This window comes from Lates calcarifer, linkage group LG3 (assembly GCF_001640805.2).
Source record: "Lates calcarifer isolate ASB-BC8 linkage group LG3, TLL_Latcal_v3, whole genome shotgun sequence".
Classification (NCBI taxonomy): Eukaryota; Metazoa; Chordata; class Actinopteri; family Centropomidae; genus Lates; species Lates calcarifer.
Genome location: NC_066835.1, coordinates 7,374,131 through 7,392,100, shown reverse-complemented (window position 1 = coordinate 7,392,100; position 17,970 = coordinate 7,374,131). Strand labels below are relative to the sequence as shown.

The 17,970-nt window shown below is 40.5% G+C and overlaps 1 protein-coding gene across 6 annotated transcripts in view; it reads left to right on the top strand.

The window, feature by feature from the left end:
- adgrb2 (adhesion G protein-coupled receptor B2) overlaps positions 1-17,970 on the top strand; it is a 202,170-nt gene that overhangs the window by 145,315 nt on the left and 38,885 nt on the right. For all 6 annotated transcript variants that reach the window (XM_051065750.1, XM_051065748.1, XM_051065749.1 and 3 more), the window contains 6 exons: positions 812-938; positions 10,927-11,030; positions 11,382-11,484; positions 11,993-12,143; positions 15,065-15,134; positions 16,542-16,608. In XM_051065750.1, the coding sequence (XP_050921707.1) occupies positions 812-938; positions 10,927-11,030; positions 11,382-11,484; positions 11,993-12,143; positions 15,065-15,134; positions 16,542-16,608 (622 nt within the window). The remainder of the gene's footprint in view (positions 1-811; positions 939-10,926; positions 11,031-11,381; positions 11,485-11,992; positions 12,144-15,064; positions 15,135-16,541; positions 16,609-17,970) is intronic.

Here is a 17,970-nt window from a genome sequence, read left to right as displayed (position 1 = left end):
GCCTGCTGCTTCTCAGTCAGTCGTGAAGCTAGCCTTCTTGACCCCATCAGAACATCTCACTCATCAATGTTTCTACCTGACTCTGGTGACTAAAAGAGAAGTACACCCAGGGTTAAACATAAGGTCAATGTGTAGTGTGCGGTGCCAGGGTAATTAGTTCAGTTAGAATCTTATTGATCGACCTCCGTATTCAACCCTCCAATGATAGCATTTAGAGGGAAATGAAGGGGGGGGATAAAGGGAAGAGGAGAAAGCTGTAGATTGTGTAAGGTTCTATTGTATGAGATTCTGGGCACTCTCTTACCCTTGTTGGATGTAAAAGCAATTGACCATTTAGTGCTGAATAACCCCCATCCACCCATTAAGCCACACTGGTTTTTGTTAACTGCTAGCTGATACAACCCTTTTCATTTTTCCTCAAGGCCCTAAGACTCTTTGGGTATTTTTCAAAGAAAAGGGAGACGAGATAGAAAGAAGAAAAGAACAGAGACTAGAAAGAAAGTGTTTAGGGTGCTTAACACAGAGAAGACTTAGAACAAGGCACAGGCATGGGCATATGATGCCAGCAGTGTAAAAGAGTGAGTCAGTGTGTGAGTGCTCTGCCTGTTAAACCTATAGAGTGAATGGATGAACTCTGTGAACTTGGTGGTGAATCCACTGAAATGTTCTGTCCCTCGGAGTTGGAACTTCCTATAGGCGCGTTTGGTCATGTGACGGTTTTTTGTGTGTATTTGTCTCACAGTCACTGTTTATGTCCCCTGTGACAACTCCCCCACCCCACCCTCCACCCCCCACTTCTCTCCACCTCCAGGGAAGCTGGCGCAGAAAACTGGGGCACAGAAGGCTGCCAAACGCTCGCGTCAACCACTGTCCACACCAAATGCCTGTGCAGCAGGATATCCACCTACGCCGTGTTAGCGCAGCAAGCTAAAGACCCGGTGAGTCACACCAATGCATAACCTGATGTACTCTGTGGGACTTGGGGGCTAACAAGGCAACTACTACCAGGGGCCAGGTCAGTGAGTTGATGAGTTACCTCAGTAAGCATTTATGTAGCTGGCATCCCTGTCAGTTGGCTTTTACTGCAAAATGCAAACAGGCTGCTAAGACTCATTTATTGTCTTTATAGAGAGATATGGATAGGTGATGCTGGTATGAGTGGTGTCTTAGTTTGTAATGAGCATCTTTTCGTGGAAGAAAATGAGCTCAACCCGAACACAGCCTTCAGCGTTAAAACTTTGTCACAGAATAAGATGTAGTTTTGATCATGGTGTCTTTAACTTGTCTGATTATACCTTGATTGACTGTCACTCTCCATGTTATGGAACTTTTTTGAGCCAAAACTTGAGAAAGGTCAGGTTGTTCAGCAAGCTACTTCCATATGATGGAAGAGAGAAGAGGTGTCAAGAGAAAGAAAGAGATTTTATTGTGTCTGTGTGCGAGTTTGCCTGCAGCACATAACCTGCGCTTCTATAAATAGTTCACATGGCTTGCGGTGTGTGTTTGACATGATTAAAGAAGGCTTTTTAGGAGTTTGGGGTAATGCCTGCTCTGATACATTGACCCAATCTTCTGTATTGCGCTAATGGACATCCCAAGACCTGACAGCTGTTACTTTACCTTCCTCTCAGAGCCACCCTCTTCATCTAACAGACATTAATTGTACTGTATAATGTCCCACATTGTCGCCCCTTTTATTTCACACCTTCCTTCTATACACATCTAACCCAATTTATTATTTATACCCACTTTCTTGCTCCCTTTTTTCTTCTCAGCCATATTTTTCCACTGATGTGATTAGTTTTCCCTCTCCTCCTCCTTATCACCCTACTTTTGTCACCTCCTTCATCCTCCTTTTCACCTTGTTAACACTTTCAGTTGTTGTTCTCACTTTACGCCACAGCTCCTTGACTGCTGTGGTCACAAAATGTTCCCTTTAGGTTTAGCTGTTAATTCGTCTCCATGCTTGCTTGCACCTAATACCCGCGGGGACAGTGATTACATTAAATAATCAGGGAGTGTAAGGAAATGGAGTTCAGCTAAATTTGTTGTTACACACTAGAATCTATGGGTGATTTTTTTCCCTCCTCTCTTAATGGTTAGTTTAGAAAATGGAGTCAGTAAAGCAGATCCCTGGTAAGCACTGGAGGGTAACTCCAGGTGTCACAGAAATAGAATGTGATTGTGAGGAATGGATGATTTCAGGGAGGAAATGTTCAACCAAACATAAAAGGCAGTCTGGTCTCAGCTGGCAGGGAAGGCTAAGAGAGAGAGAAACGAGGGAGAGAGAGCGAGAGATGGAGAGATGGAAAGGAGATGTTGTTCGTGCTAAGTAATAATGCATTAACAACCAGAGTGTTGCTGAGATAAAGAGCTTATGTGGACATCTATACCTGAGTAAGCTTTTCAGTATAAAATAGTGCTTCCATATAGCACTCACTGGTGCTGTTTCAAAACACATCACTGTTAAAAATGTCAAGTACATGCTGCATCAAACATGAAAAAAATACAGCTCAGGGACGTGGTACTCTGAACTGGAGGAGTTTGTGTGTTCTTTTTATCTCAACCAGTGTTTTTGCTGTGATTTCTCTCATGTTCCAAAGACACATTACAAAATCAGATGGACCACAGTCAAAGATACGCATAGCAGTTAGTGTTATAGAGTTACAAATTGGAAGGAGCTGCTGGTTCTAAACACTCATTTTAAGTTTTTCTTTTAAAGCAGCTATAATTTATATTTTTAAAATAAGTATGTATGATGGTATGAAAATGATGGTATGAAAATAGTGAGCTAATGTGAAAGGTGTCATTTGTAGTGATGAATCTACAGAGTATTATCACGAATTATTACATTTGCACCTCCCCCCAGCTTTACAGAGCTTTATAGTGAATTTTAGATCATTGTTTAACTGTTGAGCTTCAACTTTACTATTTGGGTTCACTCTCACTGCTCTAAAAGTGTTGTTGTTTCAGCTAAAAGGTCTAAAAACCCACTGTAGTATAAAATATAATAAATCTGGTAGTGTCCTGGATAATGTAACCACGCTATAGGGTTATGTTATGGCCACCAGTACTAATTACATTAGCTATGTTTTTTAAAAATCAAATTTTTCCAATTCCAGGTGGCTCTAAAAAACTACAAACCACAAAATGAATTTATTTAAGCTGTAGGATTGTATTTCAGTCTTAGTTAAAGTACATGTACTTTAATGGAATTTTAAGCTCTGACATGCATGCAGCTTGCCTACAAGCTCTGCTTCTGTGTCACGCACTGAGTCATTGTTAATATTTAATATTGTGATGTTTAATGTCTAATATGAGGTTGACATCTGCCTATGTTTGATGTTACTGACACTGCTGAATTGAGCTTACCTACCATGCTGAAACGAAAAACGAATTTCACTGACCTCAGTCGTTGGGTCATTAAAATTACTCTGATTCTTCTTCTAATGTCATTGTTTGACTTTCAAGAACCAAGAGCACCAAAAACACCTCCTTGAACTTTGAAACACTTTTTTGATTATTTGTGATGATAAGGGCTTTTTTTTTCTTTCAGCATTCTGGCTCTTTTACTTGATATATTGGTATTGAATGGTGTTAAGCAGGTCACACAGTAGGGATATACTGTATTAATGGCAAGTTGAAGGTTCCAAAACGTTAAAGGGATCCTACTGTGAGGTACTATTTTGCTCCCCACTATGTCCAAGTTTGGATTGACTGATGCAAGTGACTGCTATTTTGAACTTTCACTTGGATGGATCGAGCCATCTAATCCATCCAAATTTGGATAAGCCAAGTCACACCAGCAGTACAGCTGAGACAGTCACGCGACCGGCCCTTTAAATTTTGGATGCCCTACCCTTGTATAGGCTCTGAAATCGATAATCAAATAATATCTCACAAATGTAAACCTCCGAGAATCTGCTGGGATCACAGCGATTTCTATAACATACTGTAGGAGCTATTATTTTATTCCCTTCTCCTCTTCCCCTGGATATCCCCCCATTCTTTTTTATTAAGTGTAAAGAGGGTCAAAATAAGGTGATGGCCTTCAGGTGAGTAACTGCAGTTATTCATTATTTTGTCCCTCAAAGCCTGAATTACTTCACAGGGGTCTGGAACCTATTACAGAACTCGGAGAGACATTAATTCCCATCATATGGAAAAACACGATGGCTGCGACCTATAAGCTGAACGGGTCATTCAAGCTGTTATTTCTGGTCTCTGTGACTCCTCTTCCAACGGAACAATATTGACTTTTCCCTTGAAACACAGCAAGCAGGTCGGCCATTTTGAGTGAAAGAGGACTAGGAGGGAAAACACATTGACTTTTGCGACATCTGTGACATCTGTGAAGAGTGTGTTAGTCATTAGCGATTCATCATTCAGCCCCTGGTACCACCATTAGACCCAGTGCTGAGGACCGGAAGGTATAGGTCAGTGTTTTTGTGTCAATGGCTCTCAGTCAGAAGCTGTTGTGGCCACTACTGAGTGCACTTTGTTGCTTTAGGGTGCTCCAGAGTTAACTTTTTATTTCAGCGGAGATTGGATTCTATAAAAGAGAAGGGAGAGACAGATTGAATTTGGCAACACATTTAAAAAAAAGCCAGAGCCACATCTAGACACGCAAACACAGACAGCTCTAGGTATGGATGTTTGCACTTAAAAACAAATGCACACGCAAGCATGCATCCATGCATTACAAGTCTGCAACACACACACACACTCACATACACACACTCCCATGCTGTGTCCAGGCTGTGAGGCTGTTGGAGCAGAGCTGAGTATCAGCAGCCCAGCTCTGACAGCTTATCCTAGGCCACGGCACTAGGGACAAGGGGGGTTGAGGATTAACCTCCATGTTTAATAGAAAAGGGAGGGAGGGAAGGGGTGAGAGAAAGAGATGGAGGGATTTAGAAGCAGTGCTGCCATTACAGGCCGTTTACAGTGGAGTGAGGGATAGCCAGTTAATCCTGTTTACTTTCTATAGCCTCTGAGATTTCCGTGTGTGTATGTGTGTGTTTATTTGGCTGTGTGTCTATAGAGAGACCTTCACTATCAGACACAAGACAGAGGTTGTTACTTTAGAGAAACAGGGGAGGGAGAGGGAGAAAAAGGAGTTGATTGAGTGAGGTCATGAAGCCATACAATAAACCTAGCCACTTAATTCCCAAAATGACTGCAGCGGGAATACAAACCCTACGGATATGTCTGGACTCATTGCTTCCACAGTGCTCACAGGGATCATGGGATTTGGATTTGAAGGAGGTATTGGCTTTATAAAAGTCAGTTTAACATTTGGTGCCTCTAGTTAATCAAGTGAGTTATACCTCATTGCATCAGTTTTGTCAGCACATAAGGCCACTGTCCTAGTTGTGTTCAAATTAATTACAGTTTTCAAGTGCCTCTCTCTCTCCAACTTGTTTTCAAAGCTACAGAGGGGATCATAGCTTGTGCTTGCCTAAGCAGGTAAACAGAAATGAGAGTGAAAAGGTCAGTGGTTCAAAGAGCACCTGAGACCTTGATCCAGCCAGCATAGACTGAGCACACAAACAAAAACACACACACTGGCTAAGAGATGAAAAATAACACAAAAGGCATGGAGAAGAGGTGATGCCTTTTGTGTTTCCATAACTTATTCATAAGCCAGTGACTGTATCAAAGCAAATTTCTCAAAAGAACAGTATGTGGAGTGATGTCTGCTTTTCCTGTAAAGGATTTCTCAGAGCTTCTTTTACCTGACACACTAACTGCCTTTGGCCCATTCATTCTCAGGAGATGATTGGATCTACTTGAGATGAATTGCATCTTGTTTCCTCTACTGTCATTAGTGCTCACTTACACCTAATCAGAATGGAAAAATCTCACAGCCGAGTCTATTATTTAGACTATTAATGTCCAAAGTGCCTGATTTGACTGTGGAGGGATGATAGGGATGATTGGGGCGCCACAAGATGGCACCTCATTTTTAAATCTATTATAACTTAACTGGAGACAGTGTTTAAAAAGAAAACAAGGCCTTCCCCAGATGAAGCAAGACTACAAGGTTACAGTATGCAAATATCTTGCACTTGTCAAGTGTAACTAAAAGATGAGGGTTCCTTAAATTTATGAGGGACTCTGTGTGGAGTTGCATTAGAATCTTTGAATCCATGTCGAATTAATTGAAGGTTAGTTGGGGACAAGGGAAGTGATGACAGTAAACAGGTGAAATTATTTAGATGTGTTTCTCTGGGTGAAGATGCATAATGGTTGAGGCAGATGTGGCAAGGACAGGTTTTCTGGCTAATTGGATATTTTAAAATTGAGCAGAAAATGCTGTTTTGGATGTAGTAGCACACACACACACACACACACACACACACACACACACACACAGGCAGAGTCCAAGAATAACTATTTGAGTGAGGGCTCAAGAACAGATTCAAGCATGTGTTTTAACTTTGATTTCATTTTGTGGTCTGTTAAATACAAATTTTGTTTTACCCCCTTTGGTGACCTCATAATTAGAATTTGACAGTAATTGTGTGAACCAACAAGGTCTGTCATAGTGTAGTTATAACTCGACCAAGATGGTTCGATAGTAGCCCTGAATAAAAGTCATATCTTGGTGCTCCTAGACAGAACTTTGTGTTGGATTAGGCCTTTGCTCTCTACATTTGGCCTCAACTAGCAATACAAACCTCTGTAGTATCAAAAAAAAATACCAGAGGTTAGGGCCAGCACTTTATATGATGACTTTACATTTTAAATCATTATGTCAGCCCTCCAGGTTGTCACACATTGACAGGAGACGTATGGCTTGTCTCAAGGCCGCTGAAGCCAGAGCCTGTCAAGTTGAACCCTTCAGGGGCAGCGGAATTGATTCAGTTGAAGTATATCACAGGTTATATTTACCTAGTGCTATGACAGGAAAACAGGCCACTGAATAGCAGGAACACTAGATTAGCAAGTGGCACAGTCTGCTTGCGTGCACTTGTGTATTTGTGTGCCTGTACCTGTGTGGTGACAAAGAAAAAGCATGTGGCAGCCAAAGGTAAATATCTTGAATTTTGAAAATGCCATCTCTTCAAGAATTATTCAGCATTTGACAAGGGGCACGTCATTTCCCCAGCCTACATGGGACTGAGAGAAAAAAAAACAGCACACTACATGAGAGATGATGAATACCCACAAATGTATGCACTAAATGTAAACAGCTGCCTTTATTTTGAGTCTTGAGACTGGTCTCAGCAGAAAAATTAATATATTGTTTGTATGTTCAAATACCTAACATGACTTGTGTTTGCCAATTCCTGAAAAGAGCTCCTGGGCATGTGCAAGTTATGACTTTTCTCTCTCAAAACCAAAGGCAGGAGTAATGTGAAATGTATTGTTAGACCTTTAGCTGGGTCAAAAGCATGTGATCTTGACACACTGTTCACAGCCCATTTCCTACCAACACTCAATACTTTTACAACACTAAACTTAAAACTGTATTGACTGATTTTTTTTAGTCACTTTGGAGCCGCAGAAACAGGCTGTTAACACATTTATAACATGTATAGTCACCTTTTAAGTTAAAAGGTGATTATACATGTTATAATACTACATACTACCTTAGCTGTCCAGTATTTGGTGCTGGACAGGTAGCATACAGTGCATACAGAGCTGAAAGACACTGAAATCCTTCTTTATGCAGAGGTATTCCAGTGAGGTTGTTCTCACAAAAATATGACCATTGGTTCATTGGTACTTGGTTCATTGTTAATATATAAAAATAGTGATTATAGCAGCTTTAATCAAGTAGTTTTCACTTTTTCCAAAGCTGAAGTCTATTGTGTTTTTTGTGCTAAATGCTAAACTAAGATGGTGAGCATGATAAGTATTATAATTGCTTAACATCAGCATGTTAGCATGCCAACAACAGTATTGCTGTGTCTAAATATAGCCTCCCAGAACTCCTACAGGTGTCGTCTTTAGCCATAAGCATGGTTTACACAATTACAAAGGATCTCTTTTTTTTCATATGAGAACTTATGGGGAAAAAAGCCTTAAGTTTCCAAAATGCCACTGTTTTGGAAAACATAGCGTTGCACTTTCACAACCTACAATGTGGGGCTATGAGACACAAACTCACTACGTAAGTCAACTGGTGTTGAATACACACAAGGATACATACTTAAACCCACTCTTATATTCCTCATGTGGAGCATGCATCTGTGAAATTACCAAGAACAAGTCCAGTAATATGTAGTCTCAACACTGTAACTGTAGGATTTAATAGAAAAGAGGTGGTAACATAGAGATGGACAAGGAGCGAAAGAAGAGACTAGAGAACCACTGCTAAGAGTGAGTAAGACAGGTAGGAGGAAGTGTGGTAAGAATGGGAGACACAGAGAGGGAGGGAGAGGGGGTGGTAGCAGGATAGGTAGGGGTGGAGGGAGGAGGAGTGTCAGTGAGAGGAGATAAGTAGGTTAAACTTCCTGAGCTGAAAATAGCTATCTTCTCCATCACATGGTAGCCAAGCTGCCCAGGGGAGCCTGGCCATATACAGCAGAGCCTCAGCACACTCGTTCTAATCTGGTGTGTGTGTGTGTCTCTCTCTCTGTTTTTTCTCTCTTCTCACACATGTAGCTCACACACTCAAAATGCAGGCACGTATCTCCCCCAAATGCAACATAATATCACTATATCTATTTAGGGCAGGGCATTTGCGTGTCACTGTACCCTCAGGCTTGATCTGTTATGTTTGTGAGAATGTTTGTGAGAGTGTGTGTGGGTGTTTTCCTTTTTTTTCCATTTCCTCCTTCATAGCATCCTTACACATTATGAAATTAGATACTTAATCTCATCGCAGACACATAATCTAATTGTACCAATTAAGAAAACTCTGTCAGACAATTTGACACGATGAAGAGCTGAGAGACAATTTGTGGATGTATACTGGGTAAATTACAAATAAGAGTATAATTTATTCCATTACTTGTCTGGTAGAGGCTAATCTAAGACAAAGTAGAAGAGACAGAGAGAGAAGGGGAAATTCAGTAGGCTCGTTTGAGTGTGTGTGTGTGCGTGCTTTCCATTCCCCATGCATCCTCCATGTTTGATCTGTCAAACTTCAAAAAAACACAAATGCCTGCATATCCTTTGACCTTCCACTCTACATAATATCAAACACAGTGAGTCTCTGTTGTCTCTCATTCTATCTCCTAGGCCTTTCCCTTTTTCCTGAAGCAGATGCTTGTCATATCCCCTCTTTCTCCCTTTTTGTGGGTCTTTCCTTTCTTATGAGGCAGTTTGATTATGTTTCACCTCCATTCTCCTCCCAGTGTGTTTGTGTGAGCGCGCCGTATTGGTATTCCAGCCTTTTCCACTTTCCTCTGGAGAAATTGGCTTCCTTTGATGGGCCAAGGAAAACCACTAAAAGGAAAGCTTTGACTCTCTCGTTTTCTTTCTCCCTATCTATTTCTTCCACCTCCTACTCTTTTCTTTCTCTTACTTGTTCTTAACTCTTCCCACTCCATCTCTTTCTGAATTTCTCTCCTACTCCTTCTTTTTAGTTTGCATTCTTTATGTCCTCTCTCTCTCTCTCGCTATCCTCCTCTGCCTTCAGCTCGTCTTGAATAGACACACATGCACACATTCTTGCAGCTTAAACACTGACTTTCAATTACTTGGCACATCTGCCTGGACATGCCTTTGTGTGCAAGTATGTACTTTATTTGCAGTAAAAGACACCTTGTGTGTACAGTGATAAATCTTTGGGATGAAAGGGAAGGCTAGCCACCCTAGGAGGTAAATTGAGGTAAATTGTGTGATTGAGAACTTAAAAGCAGGCCAAACATCAAGCCCATTTGGGACGCGGCGGGGTGCATGCTCTCCACGCAGCTTCATTTGTCTGTTCCTCATCCTTTCAAAGACACACCTCGGGAGAGAAGCAAAGCAGAGGTGCACTGTACATCATGACCTAAATCGCTTAATTATGCACTATGGTCTAGCGCTTTTACCCTTGTACATGTGAAATCATGCAATGGGTGTAAATAGGTACAGACTGGGTATAAATGAAGCTATTCTTAAGCCTGCATCATACGGGGCTCTAGGCAGTTGATTGGTTAGTTGAATAAGTCTTCATGTGTCAGTCCTTAACAGTAAACTGAAACTGTAATTATAATTACAAGGTCTGTGGGTAATGTTGGAAAAGTTTCATAGGTGACATCACAGCAGCCAAGATAGGTGCAGTACTTCGAACAAAGAGCAACTTTCAGAATAGTCTAATTATGTGTTATTATCCAGCTCCATCTAACAGACCCTTGTAATTCTAATTAAAGGTAATTGCATGTAATTAGCAGGCTATAATTAAAAGGGTCTACCAGAGGGATTACAACTAAGGGAGTGTAAGAGTTAATAGATACTGTAAGTGCAAAGCAGGAAATGTGCCAACAATTACTTTAATCTACACAGGCAGTATCAGGTCATCAGTTATCACTCTCCTTCACACATCTATCTGCCTAACTAACAACTAACCCTGTGTATGACCCTGCATAATACAGACAACCTTACATTCTCAGGCAGACTGTTTGTCATCTGGAAATACTAGTTGTCATTTTACTGTATGTTTTTGTTCAGGAAGTTTAACATGGTGGATAGTACAGATGGCAAATTGTCATGGGATTTACTTTCTTTGGTCACCTAATTAAAAGAATAATGATTTTGACTTGTCCAATTTTGCAATAGAGAAGAGCAGAATTTCTGTAGTGGGGTTCCTCTTAGCCAGTATTAACTAGTAACCATATAAATGTATGTTGAATCTCTGTAATCTCTGCATGTTAAATCTCTCTCATGTAAACCCCTATGAAGCAAAGCTGATGTAAAGTGTAAATAATTATTAACTATCCATTTTCCCCTCTCTGTCCCTCCTCTCTCCCTCCTTTTCACTCTCTCCAGGACATGGGTCCTACCAGCATGCCCTCTGTGCCCCTCATGGTGGGCTGTGGGGTTTCCTGCACCGCTTTGCTCATCCTGCTGCTAATTTATGCTGCCTTCTGGAGGTGAGAACACACACATACATATGCACACACACACACACACAAAGACTTGATGGTATCATGCATGTGTCTATAGTCACACACTCCCCAAGCACTATTCAGGCTACCTAGTACATGTGCGTCCTCTGCTGTGCCAAAACTCCAATGAGGCCTAATAAGGAACAAATGGTTCAACTGCAGCAGGGGGTGGTGATTAGTTTTTGAGCAACACATATGACAGATGGCAAAATCAAGCTAATGACTCTGCAGTGTCCAAAAAGTTGCTGTTCAGTTCGTCAAACTGTCATAAATACTCATCTCACATGTCTGTCCTCTCTCCGTCTCTCTTTTCCTCACTCGTCCTCTGCTCCGTAGGTATATCCGTTCAGAGAGATCGATCATCTTGGTGAATTTCTGCCTCTCTATCCTGGCCTCCAACTTATTGATTTTGGTGGGACAATCTCAAACACTTAGCAAGGTAAGGCAATAGATGCACAAGATGAAAACGTACAGAAAATTCTTCTCTCACTTGCTGAAACTGCATTTCAACAGCAAATCTCGTCAACACACTTGGGCCAGGGAAAACAAAATAAATAAATAAAATAAATAAATAAATCAAAATAAATAAATAAATCTCAGGGGTCAACTGTAGACAAAGTTTGTTCAGTGGAGTTCTCACAGAGGAGGCTGACATTTTTGGCATAAAGCACTCCGAGTTCTCTGACTAAGCACTGCGTGGTGGTCAGTATTGATCAAAATCAAAAACACAGTTTCAACTCCTATTTTTCTGCACAATATGTTCTTTATCAGACTCCCTTTTCCCCTTTGTCCTCTTTATTTTGCGGAGTTTTCATTTTCCTTTGCTGACTAGTCCTCAGAGATGATTCATCTCACCTCTCACAAAACTACCTTTTTGTACTTTTTCGTAAAACGTCTCCAACTGTTTTATCTCTCTCTCTTTCTGCCTGACATTGTTTTCTCTTTAGGGCCTCTGTACTGTGACTGCTGCCTTCCTGCATTTCTTCTTCTTGGCATCTTTCTGCTGGGTGCTGACAGAGGCGTGGCAGTCCTACCTGGCCGTCATCGGCAAAATGAGGCCACGACTCATTCGCAAGCGTTTTCTGTGCCTCGGCTGGGGTGAGCACACACAAGCACCTCATCACACTTCCGCAGACTGCAGTGTTAAGTTTGGCACCTGGATTTCAGTTTTAGTTTTAAAGGCTGGTCACACCAGAAAGTGGCACAGTGAAGAATTCACACAGAGTGTGAAGTTTAGTTTAGTTGTATTCAACAAAAACTAATAACATTTTAGTCTAATTTTTGCCACGCAACATTTTGAGGCTGTAGTTGTTGCCATCTTTAATGTTACAGTTGCAGGTGCTATACTATCTCAAGGTCAGCTGGAGAAATATGGAGTACCTCTTAATACCAAACACTAATAGCCTGTAGTAATAAAACATACAGAAAGTACAGAAATAGATGCAGGGATACATACATGGTTGTGACTCCAGCCGTTCCCTTGACATTACTGCATCTACCCATGCTCTCTACTGCAGAGCAGAAGTTGTATTTGCTGTACTTGTTCTCTAAACCACTGTTCAGATCAAGCTTGAGATGAGCATGAGGGTGTAGACAGTTGACAGCCTTTATTATTCTGCCATTTATTCCTACCAGTAGCCTATTAACACAAAAGATAGCCAACAGAAAGCAGTGTTAGTATTATAACTGCAGCAAGTATGATTAAGTAACTATAATGTTATATTAGCTTTTTGTAAATGTGTAAATGCCTTGCTAATATGCATGTTTTTTTAATTTAGTCTTGCTGTTTTGTTGCTACTTCTTTTCTAATTTTCAGTGGTATTGTGGAACTACTATGTCACCTTTTTCATTACCAGCTTAATCGGTTTCACTAGTAAAAATTGCTATTTGATACATTAACATTATATTACTGCATGACGCTACTTGTTAGCACAACTGGCCAAGCACCTAAATCAACATGTGAAGTGTGAAGACGTGTAAGTTTTGGGCTAGTGAGGATACTTTTTTTCAGAATAGAAACATACTATTATTACCGATTAGTTAACTTTGTCCCTCTTTCACGTTATTGTTCAGTCTGTCAATCCAGCCTCTTGGCCAGTATATTTTTCTGTAAATGGCTTGAATTTCTATAGTTACTGTACTTTGAAAGAGACTTTTCAGTATCACAGGGGCATTCACTATAGCATTTGGTACTAATGTAAGTTTCTGCTATTGGAAATATAAGCTGTCTCAGTGTACCAGAGAATTTTCAGCATAGCAAATGAAGATCCTTTCATGAATTGGAAGTAGATTGAACCACTGTTGTGTGACATGAATTGATGTCAGAGAGCAGCAAAACAGGGCTATTGTACATGAAAATGTAACAGATTATTATGTAGTAGTGTTGAAATTGTTGGCTGCATTATGCTTAATAACCTTCATCTCCTCTTTTCTCATTTATATCCAATTTTTCTTTGCTGTATACTATTATTTGCTGCTTCAAGGGCTCAATTTCATTTAAATTTACACACATTTATTACAGATTCTAATGTAATTATATCTGTAATTTTCATGTGCGTACACACAAAGTGTGTCACACTAAACATTCAGAATACAGGTAATTTCACTCCTCTCTGTCATTCAGCCTCCATGTCCCTCTATTATGTTGTCCTTTCAGTGTACTACAACCTGATGCAACAGGCACCAGGGATGTTAGGGGATAATCAAAACATGTGATTACATCTGCACAACACTGGCAAGATGCTTGGAGATAGCCCTAGAAATTACAACTGCAACCCCCACACCGCACATATACCCACAAACACACATCACACACCGTCTGTTCATTTCACTTGATATTGATCCCACCAGTCTAATCTGCCAAGTCACTGATGCCCTTACCTGATACAGAGCAGGGAAAATGTATAGATGTTGTACAGTCACATAGATAGAGAGAGAGATACTGACACAATGTGTGTGTGTGTGCTGGGTGAACAGTGGCAGCTATAGAATTAGCCGATACACTTACAAATGCTGCATGAAAAGCATGAAACAGTCGAGCAGAGTGGAGAGGATCAAACAGCTTATCCTCCTCACGTCCATTTTGCAATTTTCTCCCCCAAATTATGTGATTGAAATCGGTTGCCATGGAAACAGGAGATTTGGGGTGTGACTGGATCTGTTTTAGATTAGCAGTGGAGTGCGTATGCCTGATGTACAGTTGTGTGTTTAAAGTATTATATATCGGTAAATGCAAGACTGATGTTGCTGTTGTCTAATTGAAACTTTGCACATGCTAGTTAGTGGACCGGCCTGGCTCCCCACCATCTTATTTGTTAATGTTAATGTGACTTTTTCTAATTGCTTTTCATTTGCAGCCATAATCACAGCTTTGTTAATTACATGAATATTTCAGAGCCAAGCTCATTACGGGCCCAACATATTTCCTTCTTTTTTCTGGCACGCGCTCTGTGACACTCAGTCTCACTCTCTTTCACTCTCATTTACACACACACACGCACTCACACACAGATTGCTTGATTTAGCTAATTAATGCATGACTTATTGACCACTCCAAGCTATATCTCACATTTTTATAAACTCTCTGTCAGCCTCACATGCTCACACACTTTCAGTGCGCACACCCACGTAAAGGCATGCCGCATGTATAGGTCATCTATGGCAGTGTTAGTGTGCACAAGATGTCAACGCAACAACAACGTCCTGCAGTGCTAAATCAGAGCTTTCTTATTTCTGATCTTGAATCTGAGCACATTATTAATGCATGTAGCTAGACCTCTGTGCCAGGGAGCACATGCAGAGTACATGGGCTTACCTGCAGAGCACTCTGTCAGTTTCAGCCACATATGCACATCTTACGTGCTATTGCATGGCTGCTTAGCATTTGAATGGGAAGAGCCTTATGGAGTCGTTCACAGTGGAGAATCTTATTTGGCCGACATGCCTCATCGTCCCCATTAAGGCTCCCTTTTATCCTTTGTCTCACCTTTTTGATCTCTCTGTCTCTGCTCATCTTGCAGGTCTTCCAGCCCTCGTTGTAGCAGTGTCGGTGGGTTTCACCAGAGCAAGAGGTTACGGCACAGCCAGCTAGTGAGTACTGCTGCTAATACCAGTTTTTAGCTCTGATTTCTGTTTGGATGGGCTGGAGGCACAGCACCATCCATTGCCCTTATTTCTGACCTCTCAAAGCATACCAGAGTTTTCCCTTTGCTATTTGAAATAGTGTATCTGCCTTTCCTTCCCTGAAGGTTTCACGCTTTTTATTATTTTCATGCAAGTTTATGAGTAAGATGGAAGAGGTGGTCATTAATTCAGTGAGGGCAGCCCATCTCTGCTGTAAACAGCTGAATGTATAAGCTCTTAACATTATTTATATCAACATAGCAGTCAGTTTTTCTTCCATCCATCTATCCATCCATCCAATTTCTATACCTCATTTCCTTTCTGTGTCACAGGGGGGACTCTCCCAGCATGCACTTGGCAAAATGAAAAACACGTCTTTGAATTAGTTTGTCCACGTTTAATGGACACAAGATAGTGTTAATACCAGTAACAAGAGGTTAGACTGTAGTGATTCTACTTGAGACACATTAAAGTCCTTGAAAACTTTTCTGGAACTTTAAATATATATATAATAAATGTAGTAATTTAAAGTAGGAAGAGGCATCTGTAAGTATTATTTATTAAGAGTTTAACAGTCAAGAATTCTAAGCGCTAATAGCTGTTGCTAAATTCTGATTGATGCGCAGGGATATGTGATATCACCTTTTTCCAACTAAACCACAACAAGCTTACATGTATGATAACCAAAACAAACCTCTAACTTTGGAAGAATATAGATTTGGGAAATTGAACTTGAGAAATGATAGAGAAAATCTATTTTTCCTGGCCTTCAGAGCAAAATCAGTCTCATTGAGGTGAGGTGAGATTATCTACCTCACATCTGAAAGGGACGCACCAAGTCAATTTTGTAATTAATTAAAGGAAAACTAATTAAAAGATGTTTACAAATGTGTATTAAACATCTCATTAATATGAAGGCTGTACATTAGCTTTTGGGCCGTGTGTTGTTCATCTTTTGCTTCCTTAAGACAACAGAGGGGTTTCAGTAGCTCTGATGACATCACTAGAGGACACATTTAAGCTCATTAAGTCTCAATAGCTTTCACACCAAATTAAATTTCACAAGCCCATGTACAGTTTGAGGATATGTTTCAGGTAATGTACATGCTAAATTTGCTCTGCACTGAGGGCATTATTTACAGAGACGGGCACTTACCTACCCATAGAAAAGACTGCTTTATCCCCCACTAAGGCTATTCAAGTAAATGTGATATTTAATTGGCTGCGTACTTGTTGTGGTTAAGCACTCAGCACTCACAGTAAGTGAAATGTGAGACCTGAATGTGGTGAAGTGCCGTTTTACACACCAGCAGTTTTGTGATTTTCCTTTATTTTGTGCATAAAACGCTTCTCTGTTCTTTTTTTTCCCTCCAGTTGCTGGTTATCCTTGGAGGGTGGTCTCCTTTATGCCTTCGTCGGCCCCGCTGCTGTCATTGTGTTGGTGAGTCTGTCCAGCATACTCTCTCATCACAAGACCCCCCTCACTTTCAGATAAACCAGCCTCCATGTCTCACCGGTTACATTGCACTATTCTACAAATATTTTTGCTAAGTTATCCTCTGAGCTAAGAGCTTTAAAACAGCTGCTTATTGACCTCTAAGAATTTTGTTTTCCCCTCACTCCCACATGCACATGTGAGCATACGCACACAACAACACTACAACGGGGTGTACACAACAAAACTACGAGATGAGCACTTTGATCCTTGAGTTTAAAATGTCAGCCCAGAAAAACAAAAATATATTTCAGTAGACGAGCGCTTTCCCAGCAATGAAGCACATGCATGGACTGAATTCAAGCCCAGCAGCTAAATCTCTCACATGTGTACTTTAAAAGTATGAGTCACTGTACCCAGTGTATTTAAGGCTAGATCTTTTTTTATAAAAACTTCTTTTCAGACATAAATATATAACTAACAGTGTGCACCACAACCATAATAATGTGCCCTTTGTTTGTTTTTGCCAATTACTATAAAACAGATATTTTAATGAAGAAGTAAACATAACTCTATATTGTTCTACAGCAAAATTGACTGCATTGATTGCATCTCAGTGGTGTTTTAATCATCTGTTGTGTGTGTCCTGCTGTATGTGGCTGTGTCCAGGATTAGTTAATTTCTCCTAAATGAATCCCTGGGTGGATATTTCCACCACTAAGCTTAATAAGTCTGGATGGGGTACTTAACTTTAGTTTGGTAATTGCTGCCTCTGCTGTTGCTGTGTTTATGTGTCTGTTTGTGCATTTTCTTTTCATGTTCCTTTCACACTTACTGTATGGTACATGTCAGAGAAGAAGCGTGGATCAGATGGCATCACAGGTGTGCAGAGTGATATGCACAGGTTTTGAAGTAAATTCCTGACAAGAGAACAGCCGTTTGACAGTATCTTCAAGCTGCAGTTTGGGACGCAAGGGAATATAGGATTATATTGTGCTGAATATTCATGATTATGATAATAAGGTGACTTCCACTACTACTATTACTTAAAGCGTACACAGTCTGAAAACACTGCATAGACATCAATAATGAATGTTTAGATTCACAATTCTGTTTGAGTTTTTTGCAGTAAAAATGCAATAAAACTAACAAATTATAATAAAATAACGGTTAGGCATTTGGAATCTTCATGTGTAAAAGGTCAAAAGTTGCAGCCATCAGCTAAAATTAAGGAGATCCTTCTGAGTTGTTTATTAGTGTCCTGTGTTTATTGGTATGTTTCCAACTTCCCTCCCTTTCTACCACCATGATTTTCAATGTACACTCCACACCCCAGCTGCTATGCGATGGTCCCTGGACCCCTGGTGT